Source organism: Dreissena polymorpha, chromosome 5, assembly GCF_020536995.1.
Source record: "Dreissena polymorpha isolate Duluth1 chromosome 5, UMN_Dpol_1.0, whole genome shotgun sequence".
NCBI lineage: Eukaryota > Metazoa > Mollusca > Bivalvia > Myida > Dreissenidae > Dreissena > Dreissena polymorpha.
This window is the reverse complement of record NC_068359.1, coordinates 109,153,435-109,177,859: the sequence shown is the minus strand read 5'-3', so window position 1 is coordinate 109,177,859 and position 24,425 is coordinate 109,153,435. Positions and strand designations below refer to the sequence as shown.

Here is a 24,425-nt window from a genome sequence, read left to right as displayed (position 1 = left end):
TCTGGAGCTCTGTTGAGTTGTAATGTTTTTCGGTTAAAAAGTGAATTTTAATGATTGCAATGTTAAAGGGGCCTTTTCACAGATTTTGGCATATTTTGAAGTTTGCCATTAAATGCTTTATATTGATAAATGTAAACATTGGATCTTAAAAGCTCCAGAAAAAAATCAAGAATAAATTAAAACAAGGAAAAAAAAGTAGCCGGTACCAGGGCTCGAACCAGTGACCCCCGGAGTCCTGGAGTTAGTCTGAAGTAAAAACGCATTAGCCCTCTCGGCTATTCCGCCGAGCATACACAGCATTGGTATTTTATACCTTATATAAGCAATCTTCGTAGTTTCGTAAATTTAAACGACAACAACAGAACTCTCCAAATTATTCAATCGTTTCGCGTTGCAACGCTTTATAATTTTTAGGTTTTCAAATCGTCAAAAGATACATATAATGGCTATATTGGACTATGGTAAATGTTCAGTAATACGGTTTCCTTAAAAATATCATAACTAAAACGAAAATTTGCGAATCTGAAACAACTTTTTTCAATTTTGTCAATTTACCAAACCGTGAAAAGATCCCTTTAATGTTTATTATTTTGCACAATTATAATGTGTATCAGCAAAGTATGAGGCATTAAGTATTGCACCTGTGCATCTGTCTTTCTCTCCCGGTGCATGTCTGGTCACTACTCACTAGTCCATATAAGCACACTCTCATTTTTACCCCATTCATAAACATAACCGCAACTTCTGCAGCTAATCAATGCGCTTCTCTAAACAGATGTTGTTTGTGACAAATTAAGGAAATTGATAAACAAAATTCATGAGCACATTAAATTTTCCTGACTGGCATCCTACGGCTGTTATCCTGTGCATGCACCCTAAACAAAAAAACGACAATGTTTCAACACAGTATTATTGTTGACAAATGTTTATGTTAAATTTGGAACAGTGTAAATATTTAAAAAATCGTTATCAACTTAGGCTTCATCTGAAATCATGATGTGCAAACAATTGGTGTACTGTAGCCTAGTAGATAGGGACACTTTTAATAAATTGCGACAGTTTTTCATGATGGTGGATACAGAGTACATAAGAAAAACAAAGTAAATAAGTAGCAATTTATTTGTGCTTTCAAAAACCATTTGCACCTTTGGAAAATAGACAGCGCATTGCAACAGTCTCAGCAACCCTTTGGGTTATAAAGCTGAAATTAGTTCAGCCACTCTTAACCAGACTTTAGCCTAGTTATTTTCACAGTTTTGCTGTTGTGCAACTTCTCAACCACATTAAAAGTGTTGACCATTTTTCATTGCTATTTATAAAAAAAGTTTTTGTTTATTGATAGAGGAATGTCTTACCAATATGTACATCCAAACTCGTCAACTTGCAATATTTTAAAAGGCTAATGTTTTGTCTCATTTTTTGACAGCCCATGCCAAAGATGCATTGGAGTTATCCAAGCTGCAGGAGAAGACCTCACAAATGGAGCATCAGAAGGGGATCAAGGTAATGTGCAGCAGAACAACACAATTTTTCCTCGCTCTTTGAAAATGAGGCTTAACGCATGTGGGAAGTGATGTCCGCACTGGCTAATCAGGGATGACACTTTCAGCGTTTATAGTCTTTTCTTGTTTAAAGGAAGTCTCTTTTCAGCAAAATCCAGTTTTCTTGGAAAGTTTCGTCCCTTGCGGACTGCTTTTTATGCACAAGCCAGCAATATTTTTGCTCAATTAGGAAAAGTACCAGCCCAATTGGGAAAGATATGTGCGAAAACCCCTGAAATTGGGAAAATTGGCGTTGTGAAATTTTCATATTGGGAAATTGGTGTATTTAATTTTTTGCTTCCAAATAATTTAAAATTGATAACTCAGTGTTGTCAAGTTGTCAGTACTATGTTTACTTAGGTTTCAAGTCATAGAGCTGCACAGGGAAACTAATTTAATGTTATTTAAAATAAAGAGTTTTTTTTGGAAACCATTAATTGGGATTTTTTTCCAGTAATTATGAAATTTGTAGTTTTTTCCTACTTGAGAAAATGACATTTTCAGGTACTTTATAAAAAAGAAAAAAATGGCTGCAAGCATTAAGCCCTGTTTATATAGAGCAGAGCTCTATTCTGTTTTGGTAAAAATTATGTCATGAACTTTTCTTTAATACAATGCAGTGTTTTACATCAATACTAGATTTTAAGGGTTCTAGAGACTATTGTGACTGTATGGTTAATATCTAAGAGGTATGTTTACAAAACACAACATAAATATTAATTGAGTCACCAACATGATAGGCTTTAAGGTTTGTTCAAGAATAAAATGAAGACATAGATCCAGAAAATTACGTGTTAACATTTCAAACTTAAGCCGACAGTGCTTGGTAGCATTCTTTATTTTACATTAAAATTAAATTAAGGCTTGCAATTCTGAACTGAAAATGCAGTGCATTTAAAACTAATCATAATATGTAAGGGTGTTTATGAGCCTTGTCTAATTAGAAGCCTGTGTTTTGCCTTGTTACAGGGCCCTGTCTTATAGTGTGTCTGTTGCCTGGTTATATTGGGCGCCTGTGTGATGCCTGGTTACATCAGATGACCGTGTGTTGCCTGGTTACATGAGCCTTGTCTTATTGGGTGCCTGTGTGTTGTCTGGCTTATATGAGTCTTGTCTTATTGGAAGCATGTGTGTTGCCTGGTTACATATGTCCTGTTAAATTGGAAGCAGTTGTGTTGCCTGGTTACATGAGCCTTGTCTTATTTGGTGCCAGTATGTTGCCTGGTTACATGATCTTATTGGGTGCCTGTGTTTTGTCTGGTTAAATAAGCCCTGTCTTATTGGAAGCATGTGTCTTGTCTGGTTTCATAAGCCCTGTCTTATTGGGTGCCTGTGTATTGCCTGGTTGTATTGGACACCTGTGTGTTGCCTGGTTACAGGAGATGGAGGTTCAAATAGAGCAGATGAAGATGGAGCAGGCCGGGGTGCTGATGGAGGAGAAGAGGAAGCTCCTGCAGGAGGAGACGAAGCAGCAACAGCAGCGCTCACAGTATCAGGACCAGCTGGCACGCAAGAGATATGATGATCAGCTGGCTCAGCAGGTAAACTATTACCAGATAGAGGCTGACAGGTTAGCATAGCAGTTTTCATATTCCCTTCTTACCTCAGCAACCTGTGTTCAATTCCTATAGCCTGCAGGCAGGTGCTCGGTTGGTGGTCACCATACCGGATAGATGGGGATTTTCAAACATCTCAAGACCACATAAAAGTGGAATATTTCTCAGTAACAAGAAAATTCCCTAGAAATCTGTGTATAGCGCGCAATCATGTATAATGCCCAACAGGTTTGAAAAGCCCACATAGATTTTTTGTCAAGCTAAGACAGCAAATAGGACTGAAAATGGTCACCATTTTGCTATATTACAAACAAACAATTTGCTTCAATTTGCTATTTAAATTGAAACGTTGGGGTAAAATTCTTTGTGCTATACATTGTTTTCTATGATAGTTGGAAAATCCAACTATAATTCATTATTAGTAACTACTTTGTGGGTCTATAAAGTCAACTACACAGAAGTGTGTAGTGGAAGGACCTCAATAACGTCCAAATATGCACAAAATTTATTCCGCCTTCATCATGACAAAACACATTTCTGAGGAAATATTGATGAAATGTTAACATATTTGATTCTGTGCAAAAGTTGATGAAATGTTACCAGTCCTGTCAAAGATAGCCTCTCATCCTAGATGAGAATACTCTTCATGTGCTTATAAGGAACATTGTCAAATACACAACTACTGCTACTTTCAGCATTGTCTTAAAGCTGTCAAAGTTGCTTAGTTCAGGACTTGAGCACAAGAGGTGTAAATGGTCTATTTATGATGAGGTTGTTGATTGTAAATTAAATTTTTGTTTATAGGCTCGACTGAATGAGGAAAACATTAGAAAGCAGGAACAATCAACAGAAAAACAGGAACAAATGAAACGATGTAAGTTGGAATCATTGTTGGTAACATTTCTCTAATATCCATGAAAAGTGTTATTCTTTTAAATGATAAATCATCTGTAGTATTAAAATCATGAAACTCAAGTTCTGGTGATTCCTTGAGAAGAAATTAACTCTGGCAAGGCTCAGTGATTCTCTGTCAACGCAGTTAAGATAAGATAAAAATAAGTTTTAAGTACATGGGAATGTACACTTGGAAACTTTCTAACGCAGCATTTTTCAAACTTGAATATCTCAGTGATGTTTTGACATTTCGATTTAAAATAGCACATGTGATCATTTGACTATATTCTGTGCAAGATATCGATAAAATTATTAATACGTTACAATCGGGCGCTTTTACACCTGGGATAGGTGTGGTTTCATCTTTTTGCATGTGAAAATAGTGAAATGCAATATGATTCTAATTTTATTTCAATTTTTTCCTTTAAGGTGGGTTTATACACTAGGAAAACATAAAATTAATTTAAAAATCAATATGTATGGTATTAAATTTCAGGAGCGCAACAACGCAATCAGCATTTTACAGGCTACCTTTCCCACTTACTGTAGCATCCGATCCTCTCAGATGAATGATTTTATGGTTTGCTTGCACATACTGTAGTCAACTGATCACATGTACAATTTAAAATCAAAATATTTACACATAAACTAAGATATTTAAGTTTGAAAAATGCTGCGTTCCAAAAGTCATCAAGTGTAGTACGGCGCGATATATAATTCCTATTGGATTTCAATTTCATTATTCTCGTTGGGTTTTAACACCAGGAAAACATAACATTAATAAGAAAAACAATATATTTAGTATGAATATTTATGAGCGCAATGTTGCAAGCCAGTCGGTCATTAAGAAGTGTAAGTTAATGAGTTACATTATTATATTAAGATGTAAATTGAGAATTTTACTTTTTCAGTGATTTTTTTTTAAATTGCTATGTTTGGTATTTTAATGTTGATCAATTGTAATCAAAATTTCATGAAGTATAAGATATGTGTTGCATTAGCCTGTGTCAAAATTTCAACAAAATTGGTTTTAAAATAAGGGAGCTAAATTGATTTGAATACATGTTGCGTTAGAAAAGTCTTCAAGTGTATAAAATAGTAAAATTAAGATGAATGCATTATTTCTTCCAAATGACTATGATGCATGTCTCGGGCTGTATTTCAGCAACAATGGAGTACCAGGCAGAGTTGACCCATAAGTACGATATGAAGAGGGTGGAGGCAGAGCTAAGGGGGAAGGCACAGATTGAACGGGAAAACCAGGACATAATCAGGGAAAATATACGCCTCAAGGCCCAGGAAAACAGGCAGACTAGATTGGAAACTATCAAGTAGGCTTTAGTGGTTATTTCCTTGCCATTAGATTAAAGTTAATTTTTCCTGTTTTGGATGGCAAATAAATGTGAACAAATATATTGTGTTGCGAAGATATGGGGGTTTACTGGAAACAGCATATATGTTTGTCAGCGTCTGTTAGTACCCACATACTTGTTTGTAGGCGCTCTTCTACACTTTCAAACTTGCAGGCATTGTTCAGTTCCTTATGGTATAAAGTTGTGCATTTGCCATTTTAATGTTCCTATGGCAGAATTACAAAAGTTATGCACCTTATTCATCTTACAATTTCACTTTGAATTTCTGTTACATTATTACTGTTGCTGTAGACTTAATATGCAAAAAGTATAAATCTTTGAATCTACAACGTCCAGATTTCTTATATTTTGTATGTAACATAGTTTATTGGCTATCTTATTAGTTTCATCAATTCAGTTGTGTGATCAAATCATAAAGACTAATATTGCAAAATACCTTTAACAATCTTTTCCTCTGAAATCACAAGGCCCAAAAGATAAAAGTATGGTATGTAATATTGTTTTGTGGTTCTGTGCCCATTTTGAAACATTCACTTGAGGTCAAAACTGGCCTCAAGCAAGGCTTGAATTTGTAAATGTTACAAATTAGTACATTTATGCCTAGTGGATTCTCCCATCATTCTAAATTGGATCATTTTATTTCCAAAATGTTAGGGATGTCTAGTATATTTATTTCTATATTTAGAATATTTCTTACAGAAATTCCTTTAAGCAAACAGCGCAGACCCTGATGAGACGCCGTATCATGCAGCTTCTTGTTATTTTTGGTCAAAATTTTGGCCAGAATATTGACCCATTGTCTATACCAAACTGTATATTTTCTCCTAATGAGTGCAGAAGTTGTTCAATCTTGTTGTTGTTAAATGCTAGTTATATTTTGTACAAGTAATCGTTTCATTCACTATCAATCAGTTATCACATGAAAAGCAAATGCATGCAGTTACACTTTTGGAATATAGCAAAATAAGTTTAACATTTCTGTAGTAATATCTTAAACTCATTTTTCTATGAAAAACATTCCAAATTCAGTAACAAATAATATCAAAATCATCATATATATATATAATAATGCTAGCGCATAGAGAGGAACAATATTCAGTATCTGTGGCTGGTTCACACACTGCGCAGTCTGCACAGGCTATTCAGGGCCAACCTTAAACAAGCGGAAAGTGTCTGCACTGACTAATCTGGGTTGACACTTCATGTAATGCATAAAGACCAGTTTTCTAAGAGAAAGGCTCAAGTGATGACAGATATCGGTTAAATCTAATGTTTGTTCCTGTTTCAGAATGGTGACAGATATTGGTTAAATCTAATGTTTGTGCCTGTTTCAGAATGGTGACAGATATTGGTTAAATCTAATGCTTGTGTCTGTTTCAGAATGGTGACTGATATTGGTTATATCTAATGCTTGTGCCTGTTTCAGGAATGGTGACTGGTATTGGTTAAATCTAATGCTTGTGCCTGTTTCAGGAATGGTGACAGATATTGGTTAAATTTAATGCTTGTGCCTGTTTCAGGAATGGTGACTGATATTGGTTAAATCTAATGCTTGTGCCTGTTTCAGGAATGGTGACAGATATTGTTTAAATCTAATGCTTGTGCCTGTTTCAGGAATGGTGACTGATATTGGTTAAATCTAATGCTTGTGCCTGTTTCAGGAATGGTGACAGATATCGGTTAAATCTAATGCTTGTGCCTGTTTCAGGAATGGTGACTGAAATTGGTTAAATCTAATGCTTGTGCCTGTTTCAGGAATGGTGACAGATATTGGTTAAATCTAATGCTTGTGCCTGTTTCAGGAATGGTGACAGATATTGGTTAAATCTTATGCTTGTGCCTGTTTCAGGAATGGTAACAGATATTGGTTAAATCTAATGCATGTGCCTGTTTCAGGAATGGTGACAGATATTGGTTAAATCTAATGCTTGTGCCTGTTTCAGGAATAGTGACAGATATTGGTTTAATCTAATGCTTGTGCCTGTTTCAGGAATGGTGACAGATATTGGTTAAATCTAATGCTTGTGTCTGTTTCAGAATGGTGACTGATATTGGTTAAATCTAATGCTTGTGCCTGTTTCAGGAATGATGACAGATATTGGTTAAATCTAATGCTTGTGCCTGTTTCAGAAATGGTGACTGATATTGGTTAAATCTAATGCTTGTGTCTGTTTCAGGACAGCTGGGGCTGTATTAGGGGAGGGTTTCAAAGCTTTCATTGCTGACTGGGACAAGGTTACAGCGACTGTAAGTTACATTTGAGATTGTCATTGTGGTTGTTTTAGCTGGAACAAGTTTAGTTAGTGCAATTATGTTTTTATGCCCCTGGATCAACAGATCGGGGGTGTATTGGTTTTGTCCTGTCTGTCTGTCATTCTGTCCCAAAACTTTAACCTTGGTTAAAGAAAGATAACTTTTGCAATATTGAACATAGCAACTTGATATTTACCATGCATGTGTATCTCATGGAGCTGCTCATTTTGAGCGGTTAAAAGTCAAGGTCATCCTTCAAGGTCAAAGGTCAAATATCATTGTATTTTTCTTTCTAAAACTTTAACCTTTGTTAAAGTTTTGTCATAACTTTTATAATATTGAACACAGCAACTTCATATTTGGCATGCATGTGTATTTTGTGGAGCTGCACATTTTGAGTGGTGAAAGGTCAAGGTCATTCTACTAGGTCAAAGGTCAAAAATAAAAAAATAAAAAATTCATTTCTTAATTCAATCTCTTACTTACTTCTTGTGGAGCTGCACATTTTGAGTGGTGAAAGGTCAAGGTCATCCTTCAAGGTCAAAGATAAAAAAATTTAAGCGGCGCATTAGGGGGCATTGTGTTTCTGACAAACACATCTCTTGTTTGTTTCTCATATACAAATCTTTTAGGGTTTGTGAGTTTTCAGTAGGATTCATGATAAGGTATATGAAGCAAAAACTTGGCTGGCTGGCTTGCAAACCACGTTAATGCAGTATATCTCTTTGTGAACAATTTGATGTCAATTATTTTCTAGGAGCGTTGATGTTATTGGTAATATGTATGTATCAATATGATGAATGGTTCACCCGTCTCTCTTTCTCAAAGATCAAGGTCACACTTTGAGGTCAAAGGTCAAATTTGTACTTAAAACCCATTGTCTTTGACAAACAATAAGCAGGGTCTTGTAAAACTTGGCTTACTTCACATACATAACATGTCATATCAGATTAGTCTGTGCAGACTGTACAGGCTAATCAGGAGCGACATTTGTGGGTCTTTTATTTTTTTCCTTTAAAAGAGGTTTATCTTTTATCCCAAAATCCAGTTGAGATTGAAATTGTCTTCCCTGATTAGCCAGTGCAGACTGCACAGTCAAATCTGGGACGTCACTTAATGCACATGCATTAAGCCTAGTTTTACTAGAATGAGTCTCTAGTATCCTCTTTATGTCCAGGTGGGAGGCCTGACGATGGCAGCACTGGGGATCTATGGGGCCAAGTACAGTATAGGCGTGGCTGCACGCTACACAGAGGCCAGGCTGGGAAAACCCTCCCTAGTGAGGGAAACATCGAGAATCTCAGTCATAGAGACATTGAAACATCCTATCAAAGTAAGCATAAACTCAGTATGAAGTAAGCACTCGTAAGCGAATCATTATTCTTGTGGTAATGCACCTGGGCTATGCCAACAGTTCCACAATAAAGGGGTCACAAGTTTGATTCCCCACTACACCTGACCTAATAACTTGTCATTTAAATGACTTAGAAACAAACATTTTCCCTTTACCTTAAAACTCTGTCAACTGATATTAGACTCAATCTACAGAGCTGATGTTATTGGAATAGCTTGTATTCATCATGCTTAACTCTTTCAGTGCTGGAACCGAATTTTGAAGGACTTTGCAAACAGTTTGGATCCAGATGAGAAGCCACAGAATGTGGCGTCTCATCAGGATCCAAACTGTTTGCTATTCTGATAGTATTCTTTGAAAAAATTGAAGAAAATGCTAATGTTAGAAATTCAGCAGACAACATTTTAGAAGACGACAAATTTCCCAGCATGCAAAGGGTTTAGCACATGTAATCACTGAACAATTTTTCCTGACAACAGTTTTGCTGTGATATTACTCTGACCTTGAATATAATTTAAAGTTAATTCTCTTTCCTTGCCCTGTATTTGTGTATGCAGGCTATTCATGACAAAAACTTTTTCAACTGGGAATACAATTAATACTGTAAAAAGCTTTTGTATTGTCTAAGATACAGAAGCAGTAAGTATCGTTTGATGGAAATGACATGTGATTGTCTGATAAATATATAGTTGTTTTTGTCATTTTTAGCTCATCTATTTTTTGAAAAAAAATTATGAGCTATTGTCATCACCTTGGCGTCGGCGTTGGCGTCGGCGTCCGGTTAAGTTTTGCGTTTAGGTCCCTTTTTCTCAGAAAGTATCAATGCTATTGCATTCAAACTTGGTACACTTACTTACTATCAGGAGGGGACTGGACAGGCAAAGTTAGATAACTCTGGCGTGCATTTTGACAGAATTATGTGCCCTTTTTATACTTATAAAATTGAAAATTTTGGTTAAGTTGTGTGTTTAGGTCCATTTTATTCCTTAAGTATCAAAGCTATTGCTTTCATACTTGCAACACTTACTATCATAAGGGAACTGTGCAGGCAAAGTTATGTAACTCTGACTGGCATTTTGACAGAATTATGTGCCCTTTTTATACTTAGAAAATTGAAAATTTTGTTAAGTTTTGTGTTTAGGTCCACTTTATTCCTACAGTATCAAAGCTATTGCTTTCATACTTGCAACACTTATCAACTATCATAAGGGGACTGTGCAGGCAAAGTTATGTAATCTCACTGGCATTTGGACGGAATTATGGGCCCTTTATACTTAGAAAATTGAAAATTTGGTTAAGTTTTGTGTTTTGGTCCACTTTACCCCTAAAGTATCATAGATATTGCTTTCATACTTGGAACACTTGCAAACTATTGCTTTCATACTTGGAACACTTGCAAACTATCATAAGGGTACAGTAAAAGGACAAGTTGCATAACTCTGGTTGTCATTTTTACGATATTATGGCCCTTTTTTGACTTAGTAACTTTGAATATATGGTTAAATTTTGTGTTTCGATCCACTTTACTTCTAAAGTATCAAGGCTATTGCTTTCAAACTTCAAATACTTTCATGCTATCATGAGGTTACTGTACCTGGCAAGTTGAATTTTACCTTGACCTTTGAATGACCTTGACTCTCAAGGTCAAATGATTAAATTTTGCTAAAATTGCCATCACTTCTTTATTTATGATTAGATTTGTTTGATACTTTGACAAAACTACTCTTACCTGACATACCACAATAGATTCCACCCAAACCATCCCCCGTGCCCTCCCCCCCCCCCCCCCCCCCCCCCGAATCCTCCCCCCCCCCCCAAATCCCCCCCGCCCCTAAATTTGTTTTTTTTAAGATCATCTCACAAATGACCACCACACCCTCAAACTTTACCCCCCCCCTATCCTACCCACCCCCAATTTATTTTTTTTGAAACAGTTAATAAACACAAATATTTATTTTTATTATTTTATTTTTGAAATACTGTCCAACCATCGCACCCAAGAATCCCCTCCCCCCCACCCACCTACCCCCCACCCCCGAATTTTTTTTTTCATTTTTTTTTCGCATTTTGGAAGATAATGTAATAAATGTCCACACCCCCACACTATACGCCCCTCTTCACTCCACCCCTCCCTCCTTTGTGATTGAAATTGAGAGTCCCTTCACCTTTAAAAAGAAAATAGATGAGCGGTCTGCACCCGCAAGGCGGTGCTCTTGTTTTCATTGCATTGAACAAGCCAAGTATTCAAATGTCCCTTACATCTTTTTTTCAGGTTGGCAAGAAGCTTTTTAAAAAGAATGAAGAAGTGTTAAGTGGTATAATATTAAGGGTATGTGAAACAACTATTAACATATATTTGGAATGCATTTGCTCATCTTTGTGTTATAACTTGAACAATATATTTCAATATGACCTAAATTCATGGACATTGATGTAGTGGTTACTAAATACGTAGGTAGTAAGAAAGATACCTATTGATTTTGAGGTCATCAGGTCAAAGGTAAAGGTCAAAGGGACTTGTATCATAAAAATTAGTTTCTGAACAAAATGTAGACAATTCTTAAAGTCCTGCAAAGCAGTTTGCTGATTAATTTTTCAAAGGATGATCACTTATTTTCAAGTCAAGAGATCAAGGGTCATTGTGATAGTGACAAATTTGTTGGGGATTTGTTGTTTTACATACATCTATGTTTAAGATGGACAACAACAGCATTTAGCCTGAAGGTTATAATCTTCATAATTTTGCTATTTTATTTGCACATTGTAATTTGTTTTTGCAAAAGGCAAGGGTTGTTGTTTTAAAAAGTAAAAAAAATCAGGTGTTTTTATTTCCTTGAAAAATCTCTTTCAGCCTTCCTTGGAAGAACGGTTACGAGATGTAGCCATAGCAACACGGCATACAAAGAAGAATAATGGTTACTATAGAAATCTGTTGATGTATGGACCGCCTGGTACAGGAAAGACCATGTTTGCCAAGGTACATAGCAGGTATCATTTGAGTCGCATTCTGAGAAAACTGGGCATAATGCATGTGCGTAAAGTGCCGTCCCAGATTAGCCTGTGCAGTCCGCACAGGCTAATCAGGGACGACATTTTCCGCTTTTATGGTATTTTTAGTTTCAAGGAGATTCCTCCTTGCCGAAAATCAAGTTAAGGCGGAAAGTGTCGTCCCTGATTAGCCTGTGCGGACTGCACAGGCTAATCTGGGACGGCACTTTACGCACATGCATTATGCCCAGTTTTCTCAGAACGCAACTCATATCTTGGTAGAGTCTGAGTCAGTTTGTAGAATGCTATAGATTGACAGATTGCCCTGGCGTAGTGGATATTCTGTCCGCCTACCATCCTGGAGGTCATGGGTTCAGTTCTCCCTGTGGGAGCATTATTTAGCTCTCACCCAAAGACACCAAGTACTAGTTCTAACCAGGAAACTGACTCTTTAGAGCATTTCAATAAACATTTTCGATGTAATTTAGGTGAAATAAATATTTTAAATTATAGATAAGTGCGGTCTGTATTTAACTCTTAAATCAGCCTCATTATAGTATTCTATGGATTCATTACCTTTTTATGACCCTGGTAGGGTGGCATATAGCAGTTGAACTGTCAGTCTGTCTGTCTGTCTGTCTGTCTGTCTGTCTGTCTGTCTGTCTGTCTGTCTGTCTGTCTGTCTGTCTGTCTGTCTGTCTGTCTGTCTGTCTGTCTGTCTGTCTGTCTGTCTGTGTGTCCGTCCGAAAACTTTAACATTGGCCATAACTTTTGCAATAATGAAGATAGCAACTTGATATTTGGCATGCATGTGCATCTCATGAAGCTGCAAGTTTTGAGTGGTGAAAGGTCAATGTCATCCTTCAAGGTCAAAAGTAAAAAAATACAAACAAGGGAAGTTATTAGCTTTAAAAGGGAGATTTTTAATTTCTAAACCTGCCAAATGATATATTGAAATTTTATTTCAAAGCGGCGCAATAGGGGGCATTGTGTTCTGATAAACACATCTCTTGTTCTTTTGAAAGACAATAACTGTTTAATTTTAAACCATTTGTCAATGTGACACATAAGAATTTGTGTATCAGTGTAATAAATTTTTTAAAGAGTAAACAAATGACACAAATGTGTATTGTCCATGTCTTTTTGTCCCTAGAACCTTGCCCGTCACTCTGGGATGGACTATGCCATCATGACAGGCGGAGATGTGGCCCCCATGGGCAAGGAAGGGGTCACGGCCATGCACAAGGTGTTTGACTGGGCACAGACCAGCAGAAATGGGTAAGAGTTACATGGCACAATCATATATTGACCCCATCTGATATGTCTGGTACCTGTATATTGATTGTCTTATGTCTGCCTGCTTTTTAGGCCCCTGGTAGGGTGGCATATAGCATTTGAACTGTCTGTCAGTATGTCCGTCCGTCTGTACAAAAACTTTAACATTGGCCATAACTTTTGCAATATTGAAGATAGCAACTTGATATTTGGCATGCATGTGTATTTCATGGAGTTGCACGTTTTGAGTGGTGAAAGGTCAAGGTCATACTTCAAGGTTAAAGGTAAAAAAAACTAATCCAAGGGAAGTAACAAGCTTTAAAGGGAGATAATTTCTATTTATCATTTGGCAGGTAAAGATCAATTTGACAAGGGAAGTAATATTTTTTAAAGGGATATAATCATAAACAAAATAAATAAATTAAAGCGGTGCAGTAGGGGGCATTGTGTTTCTGACAAACATATCTCTTGTTGGTTACCAATTTTGTTTCTACTTTCAGAGTTCTACAGTTTCACCTGTATGAATGCATTATATCTAAGCTATGATCAGAAATAGTTTTATTATAACATTTTCTCAAATTGACCTTTTAAGCCATTAGTTTTTATTCGATAAACATATTTAACCAGGTTTTTAACCAGGTTTTCCGAAGGAAAAAACTGGTTATTAGATTGGCGAATGCGGGCGGGCTGGCTGGCGGGCTGGCGGAATAAGCTTGTCCGGGCCATAACTATGTCGTTCATTGTCAGATTTTAAAATCATTTGGCACATTTGTTCACCATCATTGGACGGTGTGTCGCGCGAAATAATTACGTCGATATCTCCAAGGTCAAGGTCACACTTTGAGTTCAAAGGTCAAAAATGGCCATAAATGAGCTTGTCCGAGCCATAACTATGTCGTTCATCGTCAGATTTTAAAATCATTTGGCACATTTGTTCACCATCATTGGACGGTGTGTCGCGCGAAATAATTACGTCGATATCTCCAAGGTCAAGGTCACACTTTGAGTTCAAAGGTCAAAAATGGCCATAAATGAGCTTGTCCTGGCCATAACTATGTCATTCATTGTGAGATTTTAAAATCATTTGGCACATATGTTCACCATCATGGGACGGTGTGTCCCACGAAAGAATCACGTCAATATCTCCAATGTCAAGGTCGCCACGACTAAAAATAGATTTAAAAAAAAAAAACTTACCAAGGGGGTTTATTTTTTTTGAGTCATTTCAAAAGTTCAGTTTGAGTTTTCTCCCTTTATCAGATTTTTTTTTCACAATGAAAACCTGGTTTTGTGACAATTTTGTCCCTTGTTTAGGTTATAATTTCATAACCCAGTTAGATTATCTGCCGAATTGCCTTCGGAATTGTCAAGTTATTTCCCTTTATTTATGAAAAATTGGCCTTTTAAACAATTTTAGCTCTTTTAATTGAACAGTTTAATCTTAACCAACATGGATATGTTTGCTGTTGTATTTTCAGAGTTTTACTGTTTGTCGATGAAGCAGATGCTTTCCTGAGGAAAAGAAATAGGGTAATGTTATTATACATGATAATATTGAAATATGGTAATGTCATTATACATGATTATATTGAAATGGGTAACATGATTATACATGATTATACTGAAATAGGGTAACATTATTATACATGATTATATTGAAAAAGGGGAACATTAATACACATGATTATTTTGAAATAGGGTAACATGATTATGCATAATTATATTGATATAGGGTAATGTGATAATACATGATTATATTGAAATAGGGTAATGTTATTATACATGATTTCATTGAAATAGGGTGGTAATGTGATTATACATGATTTTATTGAAATAGGGTGGTAATGTGATTATACATGATTTCAGTGAAATAAGATAACATGATTATACATGATTATATTGATATAGGGTAACGTGGTTATACACGAGTATATTGAAATAGGGTTAACATGGTTATACATGTGTATATTGAAATTAGGTATTGTGTTACATGATTATACATGATTATATCAAAATAGGGTAATGTGATTATATATGTGTATATTGAAATAGGGTAACGTGGTTATACATGTGTATATTGAAATAGGGTAATGTGGTTATACATGTGTATATTGAAATAGGGTAATGTGGTTATACATGTGTATATTGAAATAGGGTAATGTGATTATACATGTGTATATTGAAATAGGGTAACGTGGTTATACATGTGTATGTTAAAATAGGGTAACATGATTATACATGATTATATTGCAATGGGTGACATGATTATATTGAAATTGGGTAACATTATTTTACATGATTATATTGAAAAAAGGGTGACTTGATTATATGGAAATAGGCTTACTGGACCATGTTAAAGTTTATAGAGAAATGCATTAAGAAATAGAGTAACTTTATCATGTTAAAGTTCCAACCCAAATGGGGTAAGAAGTAGGGTAACTTCATCATATAAAAGTTTGATGATCTTGATTGTGCTGTGGATATGGTGTCCACTTAGAGAGCAAGATATTTTTTTCCTTCTCTGGCATTTTACTTTATTTTTACATAGGACACCATGTACTTGTTCTAACCATGAAACATACTGTTAGAGCATTTTAATAGGCTTTAGGCAGATAGTGATATTCTGTGTAACTGTATTTGTTTTGAGGTTTATCATGTCATTATAAGGAATTTAGAACTCTTTTCAATCTTTTCACCCAGTGGACTTGCAAACATAAACAAAATGTTAAAATTATTATGCCAATCTTATCGGACTGATGTGTCTGTTTGATGTTTTCATCTCATGTATCATTGACATTTAGAATTGGCATGTGTCATGGCATGTTTCATTGATAAGTTTCATTGTCATCATTTATTGACATTGTTTGTTTGCATGTTTCATTACATTCTTTTTTTACATGTTTCATTTCAGGTCGTATTTACATGTTTTCTTGCATGGTTAAATGTTATGTGTCATGGCCATGTTTGATTGCATTCTTTACATGATTTGCATTCCCTTCATTAGTTTGCCTTGTACGTTTCAGGAATTAATCAGTGAAGACATGAGGGCTACACTCAATGCATTTTTGTACAGAACTGGTGAGCAATCAAACAAGTGAGTTGCACCACTCCAGCATTTATGTTTTTATGCCCCCGGTAGGGTGGCATATAGCAGTTGAACTGTCAGTCAGTCAGTCCGTCCGAAAACTTTAACATTGGCCATAACTTTTGCAATATTGAAGATAGCAACTTGATATTTGGCATGCATGTGTATCTCATGAAGCTTCACATTTTGAGTGTTGAAAGGCCAAGGTCATCCTTCAAGGTCAAAAGTAAAAAATACAATCCAAGGGAAGTAATAAGCTTTAAAAGGGAGATTATTTCTAAACCTGCCAAATGATAAACACATCAACACCGTTATTTCTAACACCGATAATCCGAAGTCACCGTTATTTCGAAGTATTTTTCTGGTCCCGATTTTGGTTCTTCTTTTTTTAATGTAAAATTTCATTGTTAATCCGAACTTCGTTATCTATATTGTGTCAATATTTGTTGATAAAATAATTCCAATTTGGTCTATTTTATTGATAAAAGATGCTCAAATTTGCCATTTTATCGATTTTAAAGATCCCAATTAGACTCAAAATGGCTAAGAAAACTGAGACTGTGCATGAAGGCTGAACTGTCTGAAACAAATGTTGAAAATATCATTGATATATATATTTATGAAAAAGGACAAAGACATTCAGCTGTGAATATTTTATTCATACAAACATGTGTATTAATATAATAAATATCAATACATATAAACAAACTAGTTTTTAATTTTCCCCTTTGGACGGGCCCGCCACCATTCCCCTATAAGTGAAAAAAAACACTGGTTCTGATAATTTGTGTTATTCGTTATATTTTATATGTTCTGATTATTAGTGCATATTCATTATATTTAATATGTTCTGTACTTAGAGAAAACATAAAAAGAAGAACAAGAATCGTTTTATTCCTTCGTTTGTTACAAGTAGAAATTTATTGCAATTTAACTAGTTTACGTTTTTAAGTAAAACAATTTATAATATTAATAGTAGCGTGTAACCGAACCATGCGAATTCCACAACGTTTTATTATTACAGAATCAAAAAATATGTCTGTCAAATGTTTATTTCGAATTATCGTTAATCCGAAGTTTTTTAACGGTCCCGACGACTTCGAAATAACGGTGTTGAAGTGTATTGAAATTTTATTTCAAAGCAGCGCAATAGGGGCATTGTGTTTCTAACAAACACATCTCTTGTTGAGTCATACTTTGGTTTGACACAGTGATTATTACTTTAACCCTTTATCACTTACATACGTATTTTGACACATTTGTAGTCACTTGGAAAGTTATATTTAATTTAAGACCTTTCTTACTAGATTCAAGTTATTCTCGAAACCTTAGATACTGATGAGCAGCAAACAGCATACAACCTGAACAGACTGTGAGTTTCTTGCAGGCTGTTCTGGTTTTATGCTGTTTGCAAAAGCCAATTTCACTTTGCTTCTTAGATGGGAATGGGTTAAGGTTTATTTTGCATTAATTTCTGTCATGTCCATGTCAGAATATACTGTTCAGGAATGTTGTACGTATACATATGTTTTAGTGTTACATAATTTGCCCGCTGCCAAAATAATGGCCTGAGGGTTCTCAATAAGTTCCTTGTGTCATACATCGCTGACCAGTCTATGTGCGCCAGGTTCATGTTGGTGCTGGCCAGTAACACCCCGGAGCAGTTTGACTGGGCCATCAATGACAGGTTGGATGAAATGGTCGAGTTTATGCTGCCGGACATCGAGGATCGACAGCGACTAGTGCGACACTACTTTGATAAATACGTTCTGCAGCCATCATTAGAAGCTAAAGGGTAGGCAACTTGGAAGTGTTATAAGATGTTATAGTTTGATTGAAGATTCACCTAAAAAAACAACAACATAAATATGAACATGTAAGATAAATGTTATCTGTTGGTTGAACATTTATTCTGTCTGCAATTAAATTGAACATGATTATTTAAAATAACTGTTTATGCATATCACTAGGCAAATAATTTCCACTTACATACGAACCTGTATCGCTATTTCCATTGTACACTTTTCAATACATGCCCAGAAGAGGAAGCTTTTCATAATTGCAATAGGTAAATCTAATAGTCTGAAGTATGGTACAACTTACCAGAATGTCGGTGTCTTGTGCTGTTGTTAAGGTAACTGTTCAACATCTCAATATCACTGTTTCTGGTACAGGTATTTATGTGAAAAATTGCACACGTTGTGTGGGGCAGGGCCAAAACACCAACTTTGGGGAAAGGGCCACAGCCTTTTTTTCGGGGAAAAAGACACAATTTTCTGGCTTTGGGGAATGAAAAATACTGAGGTAGATTGGTAATTTTGAGAAAAATGCATGATTTTAAAGAAATATCTGTAGGGGAAAGGGCCTTTTTTGTTAAGGGGAAGAAAAAGAGGCCTCTTGCGAAGAAGTTGTTTTTTACCCTGTGGGGTCACTGACCATAACTCTTACCTGAAATTTGGCACAAGTGTGTCTTTTGAACACATAAAAGTCTTGTTAAGGTTTGCGTTCAAGATACAAAGTTTGATCCAGGTTTGCCTGAGACAATTATGTATTTTGTTGAAATTGTGTCTGTTGTCATTCTGTTTGTATGCAGACCTAAGTTGGGAGCTCATTTTGGGCCATTGTAAAAGTCACTGTTACTAAAATTAGAGGGAGATATTGTGCTGTAATTTTTGGTGTAGGTAGCTTATATAGTTTATTGAATTCACCTAGATTAATATACAAATTTGAAAACCTGATTTCTTGGCATGGGCACATTTATTTAATTAATTTAATTAACTTAATTAAATGTTTATCTTTTACTTTACATATATTTTGTATCAATTGCAGATATTCATCTTAAAAATGTATTTGTGATCATTATATTGTGAATAATAGTCTAACAAACAGTCTTGTCATAGGTTCTGGTTGATTTTATAATTAAAAAATTCAACAGTGACAACTCCATGAGCATTTTAAGAATGATATTTATATATCATTTGTGATCTTATAAATTATTCACAACATGTTGTGAAAAATGTATTTCGCATTTCAGGCGATTGAAGGTGGCAGAATTTGACTACGACAACAAATGCACAGAAATCGCCACGCGAATAGAAGGTCTATCCGGCAGAGAAATTTCCAAGTTAGGGGTAGCATGGCAGGTGTGTATATTTTGGAAATGTTATGTTGTTCGTCTCATAAAGGAAGGTTAGCCTTAGGCTATCAAACATTGTTAGTCAATTTCACCAAAGAACTGCATTTATAGCTAGCCTACATTGACTACATTGTCATTTCACTATAAGTATAAATTGCACACATGAATTGGGTCCCACTTTTGTCATTACAACTAAGTTATAGTATAACGCTTTAATCAATTTAACTTGCCTTCTTTAAGAAACATATGTAATTGTTTTAATGGTACCATAATATCTCATGCATAAAGTTCAGCGTTAGGTTATTGTGGGTGAGAAAAAGGGTATTGGAAACATTGTATTGCATTTTTTGCTCATCTATTTTTTGAAAAAAAAAAATGAGCTATTGTCATCACCTTGGCGTCGGCGTCTGCGTCGGCGTCCGGTTAAGTTTTGCGTTTAGGTCCACTTTTCTCAGAAAGTATCAATGCTATTGCATTCAAACTTGGTACACTTACTTACTATCATGAGGGGACTGGGCAGGCAAAGTAAGATAACTCTGGCATGCATTTTGACAGAATTATGTGCCCTTTTTATACTTAGAAAATTGAAAATTTTGGTTAAGTTTTGTGTTTAGGTCCATTTTATTAGCTCATCTATTTTTTGAAAAAAAATTATGAGCTATTGTCATCACCTTGGCATCGGCGGCGTCCGGTTAAGTTTTGCGTTTAGGTCCACTTTTCTCAGAAAGTATCATTGCTATTGCATTCAAACTTGGTACACTTACTAACTATCATGAGAGGACTGGGCAGGCAAAGTTAGATAACTCTGGCGTTCATTTTGACAGAATTATGTGCCCTTTTTATATTTAGAAAATTGAAAATTTTGGTTAAGTTTTGCGTTTAGGTCCACTTTTCTCAGAAAGTATCAATGCTGTTGCATTCAAACTTGGTACACTTACTTTCTATCATGAGGGGACTGGGCAGGCAAAGTTTGATAACTCTGGCGTGCATTTTGACAAAATTATGTGCCCTTTTTATACTTAGAAAATTGAAAATTTTGGTTAAGTTTTATGTTTAGGTCCATTTTATTCCTTAAGTATCAAAGCTATTGCTTTCATACTTGCAACACTTACTAACTATCATAAGGGGACTGTGCAGGCAAAGTAATGTAACTCTGACTGGCATTTTGACAGAATTATGTGTCCTTTTTATACTTGGAAAATTGAAAATTTGTTAAAGTTTTGTGTTAAGGTCCACTTTATTCCTACAGTATCAAAGCTTTTGCTTTCATGCTTGCAACACTTATTAACTATCATAAGGGGACTGTGCAGGCAAAGTTATGTAACTCTGACTACATTTGTACGGAATTATGGGCCCTTTATACTTAGAAAATTGAAAATTTGGTTAAGTTTTGTGTTTTGGTCCACTTTACCCCTAAAGTATCAAAGATATTGCTTTCATACTTGGAACACTCGCAAACTATCATAAGGGTACAGTAAAAGGACAAGTTGCATAACTCTGGTTGTCATTTTTACGGAATTATGGCCCTTTTTTTACTTAGTAACTTTGAATATATGGTTAAATTTTGTGTTTCGATCCACTTTACTTCTGAAGTATCAAGGCTATTGCTTTCAAACTTCAAATACTTTCATGCTATCATGAGGCTACTGTACCTGGCAAGTTGAATTTTACCTTGACCTTTGAATGACCTTGACTCTCGAGGTCAAAGTATTAAATTTTGCTAAAATTGCCATAACTTCTTTATTTATGATTAGATTTGATTGATACTTTGACAAAACTACTCTTACCTGACATACCACAATAGACTCCACCCAAACCATCCCCCATGCCCTTCCCCCCTCCCCCTCCCCCCCCCCCCCCCGAATTCCCCCCCCCCCTCGAATACCCCCCTATTTTTTTTTTTTATCATCTCACAAATGACCACCACACCCTCACACTATACCCCCCCCCCCCCACCTCACCCCCCCAATTTTTTTTTAAACGGTTAAAAAACCCAAATATTTTTATTATTATTTTATGTTTGAAATACCGTCCAACCATCGCACCCAAGAATCCCCCCCCCACCCCCCCCCCCTCTCCCCCCACCTGAATCCCCCCCTATTTTTTTTTTTTTTTTAAGATCATCTCACAAATGACCACCACACCCTCACACTATACCCCCCCCACCCCACCCCCCCCCCACCCCAATTTTATTTTTTAATTTTTTTTTGAAACGGTTAAAAAACACAAATATTTATTTTTATTATTTTATATTTGAAATACCGTCCAACCATCGTACCCCCCCCCCCTCCCCCCCCCGAGTTTTATATATTGTTTTCGCATTTTTGGAAAATAATGTAATATGTCCACACCCCCACACTATACACCCTCTCTTCACTCCACACCTCCCTCCTTTGTGATTGAAAATGAGAGTCCCTTCACCTTTAAAAAGAAAATAGATGAGCGGTCTGCACCCGCAAGGCGGTGCTCTTGTTCTTTAAGTATCGAAGCTATTGCTTTCATACTTGCAACACTTACTAACTATCATAAGGGGACTGTGCAGGCAAAATAATGTAACTCTGAATGGCATTTTGACAGAATTATGTGCCCTTTTTATACTTAGAAAATTGAAAATTTTGTTAAGTTTTGTGTTTAGGTCCACTTTATTCCTACAGTATCAAAGCTATTGCTTTCATACTTGCAACACTTATTAACTATCATAAGGGGACTGTGCAGGCAAAGTTATGTAACTCTGACTGGCATTTGGATGGAATTATGGGCCCTTTATACTTAGAAAATTGAAAATTTTGTTAAGTTTTGTGTATTGGATGAAATTCGTGTTTATTTACACGAAAATAGTTCTTTAGATATAGTAGGCTTTTGTGAAACATTTTTAAATGATAAAACGGAGATTAATACAATATCCATTTCCGGTTACAGCATTGTAAGACGTGATAGGGCTATTTCTGCTGGAGGCGGTATAATAGTTTATATAAAAGATAGCATCTCTTTTGTACGTAGACATGATTTAGAAAGTGACAATATTGAATCTATTTGGCTACAAATCAACATTGTAAAGTACAAACCTTATCTAATTAACTTTGTTTATCGCCCACCAAATAGCCCTCAATCTTGGATTGACTCATTTGAATTACAGATATATAAGGCAGACATGGAAGATTGTAATATGTATTCAACCGGGGATTTTAATTTTCACTGTTTAAGCCAAAACATATTTAACAATAAGAAATGGGAAAAACTTATCACTGATTTTAATTTAAAACAACACGTGTCTTTTCCAACAAGGGTTACGGAACGTTCATCATCAATATTAGACCATTTGTATTCAAAATATGACAACATTTCTGAGGTAATCATACCAAAAATAGGCATAAGTGACCATTACCCAGTAGTTTTTACATTAAGCGTCAAAGGTAAAATTGTTAAAACAGATGATCATAAAATTATTAAGTACAGATGTTTTAACAAATTTAATGTAATCAATTTTCAAAATGACTTAGCAAATGCTAATTTTGATATGGTTGAAACAATAGAGGATGCTAATGAGGCATTTGAAGTATTTTATACAATATTAAACTCAGTCCTTAATAAGAATGCCCCTATCAAATATAAAAAAGTGAAGAGATTACAACAACCTGGTTGGTACAACGAAAACGTAAAACAAGCAAGGTCTTTAAGGGATAAATATAAACGTGAATCTAATTGGCCACAATATAAGTTGTGGCATAATAAATGTAACAGGGCAATCATAATGGCAAAAAAAAGAATATTTTTCGAATGCGGTACAAAACAAAACAAGTGCGAAATCGCTCTGGAAAACTATTAAATTAGCATCAAATGAACACACAGAATCCTCTATTTTGCCAAATGTGATAAGGAAGGATGATCAGATAATATCTGGTAAAACAAATGTAGCTAATGCACTTAATGACCACTTTGTTGACATCTCGAAACTTATTAAAAAGACTAAATTTGCTGAACACGATTTCCACTCATTGAAAACATATCTAGATGCTAAGCTAGAATCTAAGCATTTCTCTGTTCAGTTTATTACTACATCAGAAGTTAGTACTTTAATTAATCAACTTCATTCAAACAAATCTGCTGGGGCTGATGGTATAGGGCCCAGCATTATTAAACTTTGCAAAGAATTCATTATACAACCAATTACTGCTCTTATAAATAACTGTATATCACATGGAACCTTTCCCGACATGCTTAAAATTGCAAACGTAATACCTTTATACAAGGGTGGATCGGTAGAAGATCCCAATATTTATAGACCAATATCAATTTTACCTACTATATCTAAAATATTTGAAAAGCATATAGCTAAACAATTGCATATATATCTAGAATGTACAGGTCTATTAAACAAAACTCAGTCGGGATTTCGCAAATATCATTCTTGTCAAACAGCATTGATTAATATAGTTGATTCATGGCTTAAACAAATTGACAATGCAAATCTGGTAGGTACAATTTTCTTGGATTTTAAAAAAGCATTTGATCTTGTGGACCATAGGGTTCTTTTACACAAATTAAAACTTTATCATTTTAATGATAGGTCATGCGACCTATTTTCTTCATATCTACGCAATCGATTTCAGTTTATCAAAGCAGAAAACACTACCTCTACTTGTAAAGCTGGTGTTCCCCAAGGATCTATTTTAGGACCTCTTCTATTTCTTATTTACGTTAATGATCTTTCGCTAGATCTTACATGTGATTCTGCAATGTATGCTGATGATACAACATTGCACACTGTGGGAACAAATATTCAAACACTTCAAAATAAGCTACAAACAAATCTTTCAATTATAAATGATTGGTGCCAAACTAATAACATGATTATTAATCCACTAAAAACTACTTGTATGGTATTAGGGTCAAAACGGAAAGCTCAAAATATAACAGATCTAAAACTTAAAATTTCAGATACGGTGATCAAAACAGTAAATTGTCAAAAA

The 24,425-nt window shown here is 35.3% G+C and overlaps 1 protein-coding gene across 1 annotated transcript in view; it reads left to right on the top strand.

Moving 5' to 3' along the window:
- LOC127830953 (ATPase family AAA domain-containing protein 3-B-like) overlaps nucleotides 1-24,425 on the top strand; it is a 30,091-nt gene that overhangs the window by 1,279 nt on the left and 4,387 nt on the right. The window contains exons 2-14 of the mRNA XM_052355901.1: nucleotides 1,427-1,503; nucleotides 2,921-3,082; nucleotides 3,902-3,971; nucleotides 5,157-5,322; nucleotides 7,542-7,611; nucleotides 8,795-8,950; nucleotides 11,244-11,300; nucleotides 11,823-11,948; nucleotides 13,113-13,237; nucleotides 14,713-14,764; nucleotides 16,258-16,328; nucleotides 17,947-18,114; nucleotides 19,354-19,462. Coding sequence (XP_052211861.1) covers nucleotides 1,427-1,503; nucleotides 2,921-3,082; nucleotides 3,902-3,971; nucleotides 5,157-5,322; nucleotides 7,542-7,611; nucleotides 8,795-8,950; nucleotides 11,244-11,300; nucleotides 11,823-11,948; nucleotides 13,113-13,237; nucleotides 14,713-14,764; nucleotides 16,258-16,328; nucleotides 17,947-18,114; nucleotides 19,354-19,462 — 1,409 coding nt within the window. The remainder of the gene's footprint in view (nucleotides 1-1,426; nucleotides 1,504-2,920; nucleotides 3,083-3,901; nucleotides 3,972-5,156; nucleotides 5,323-7,541; nucleotides 7,612-8,794; nucleotides 8,951-11,243; nucleotides 11,301-11,822; nucleotides 11,949-13,112; nucleotides 13,238-14,712; nucleotides 14,765-16,257; nucleotides 16,329-17,946; nucleotides 18,115-19,353; nucleotides 19,463-24,425) is intronic.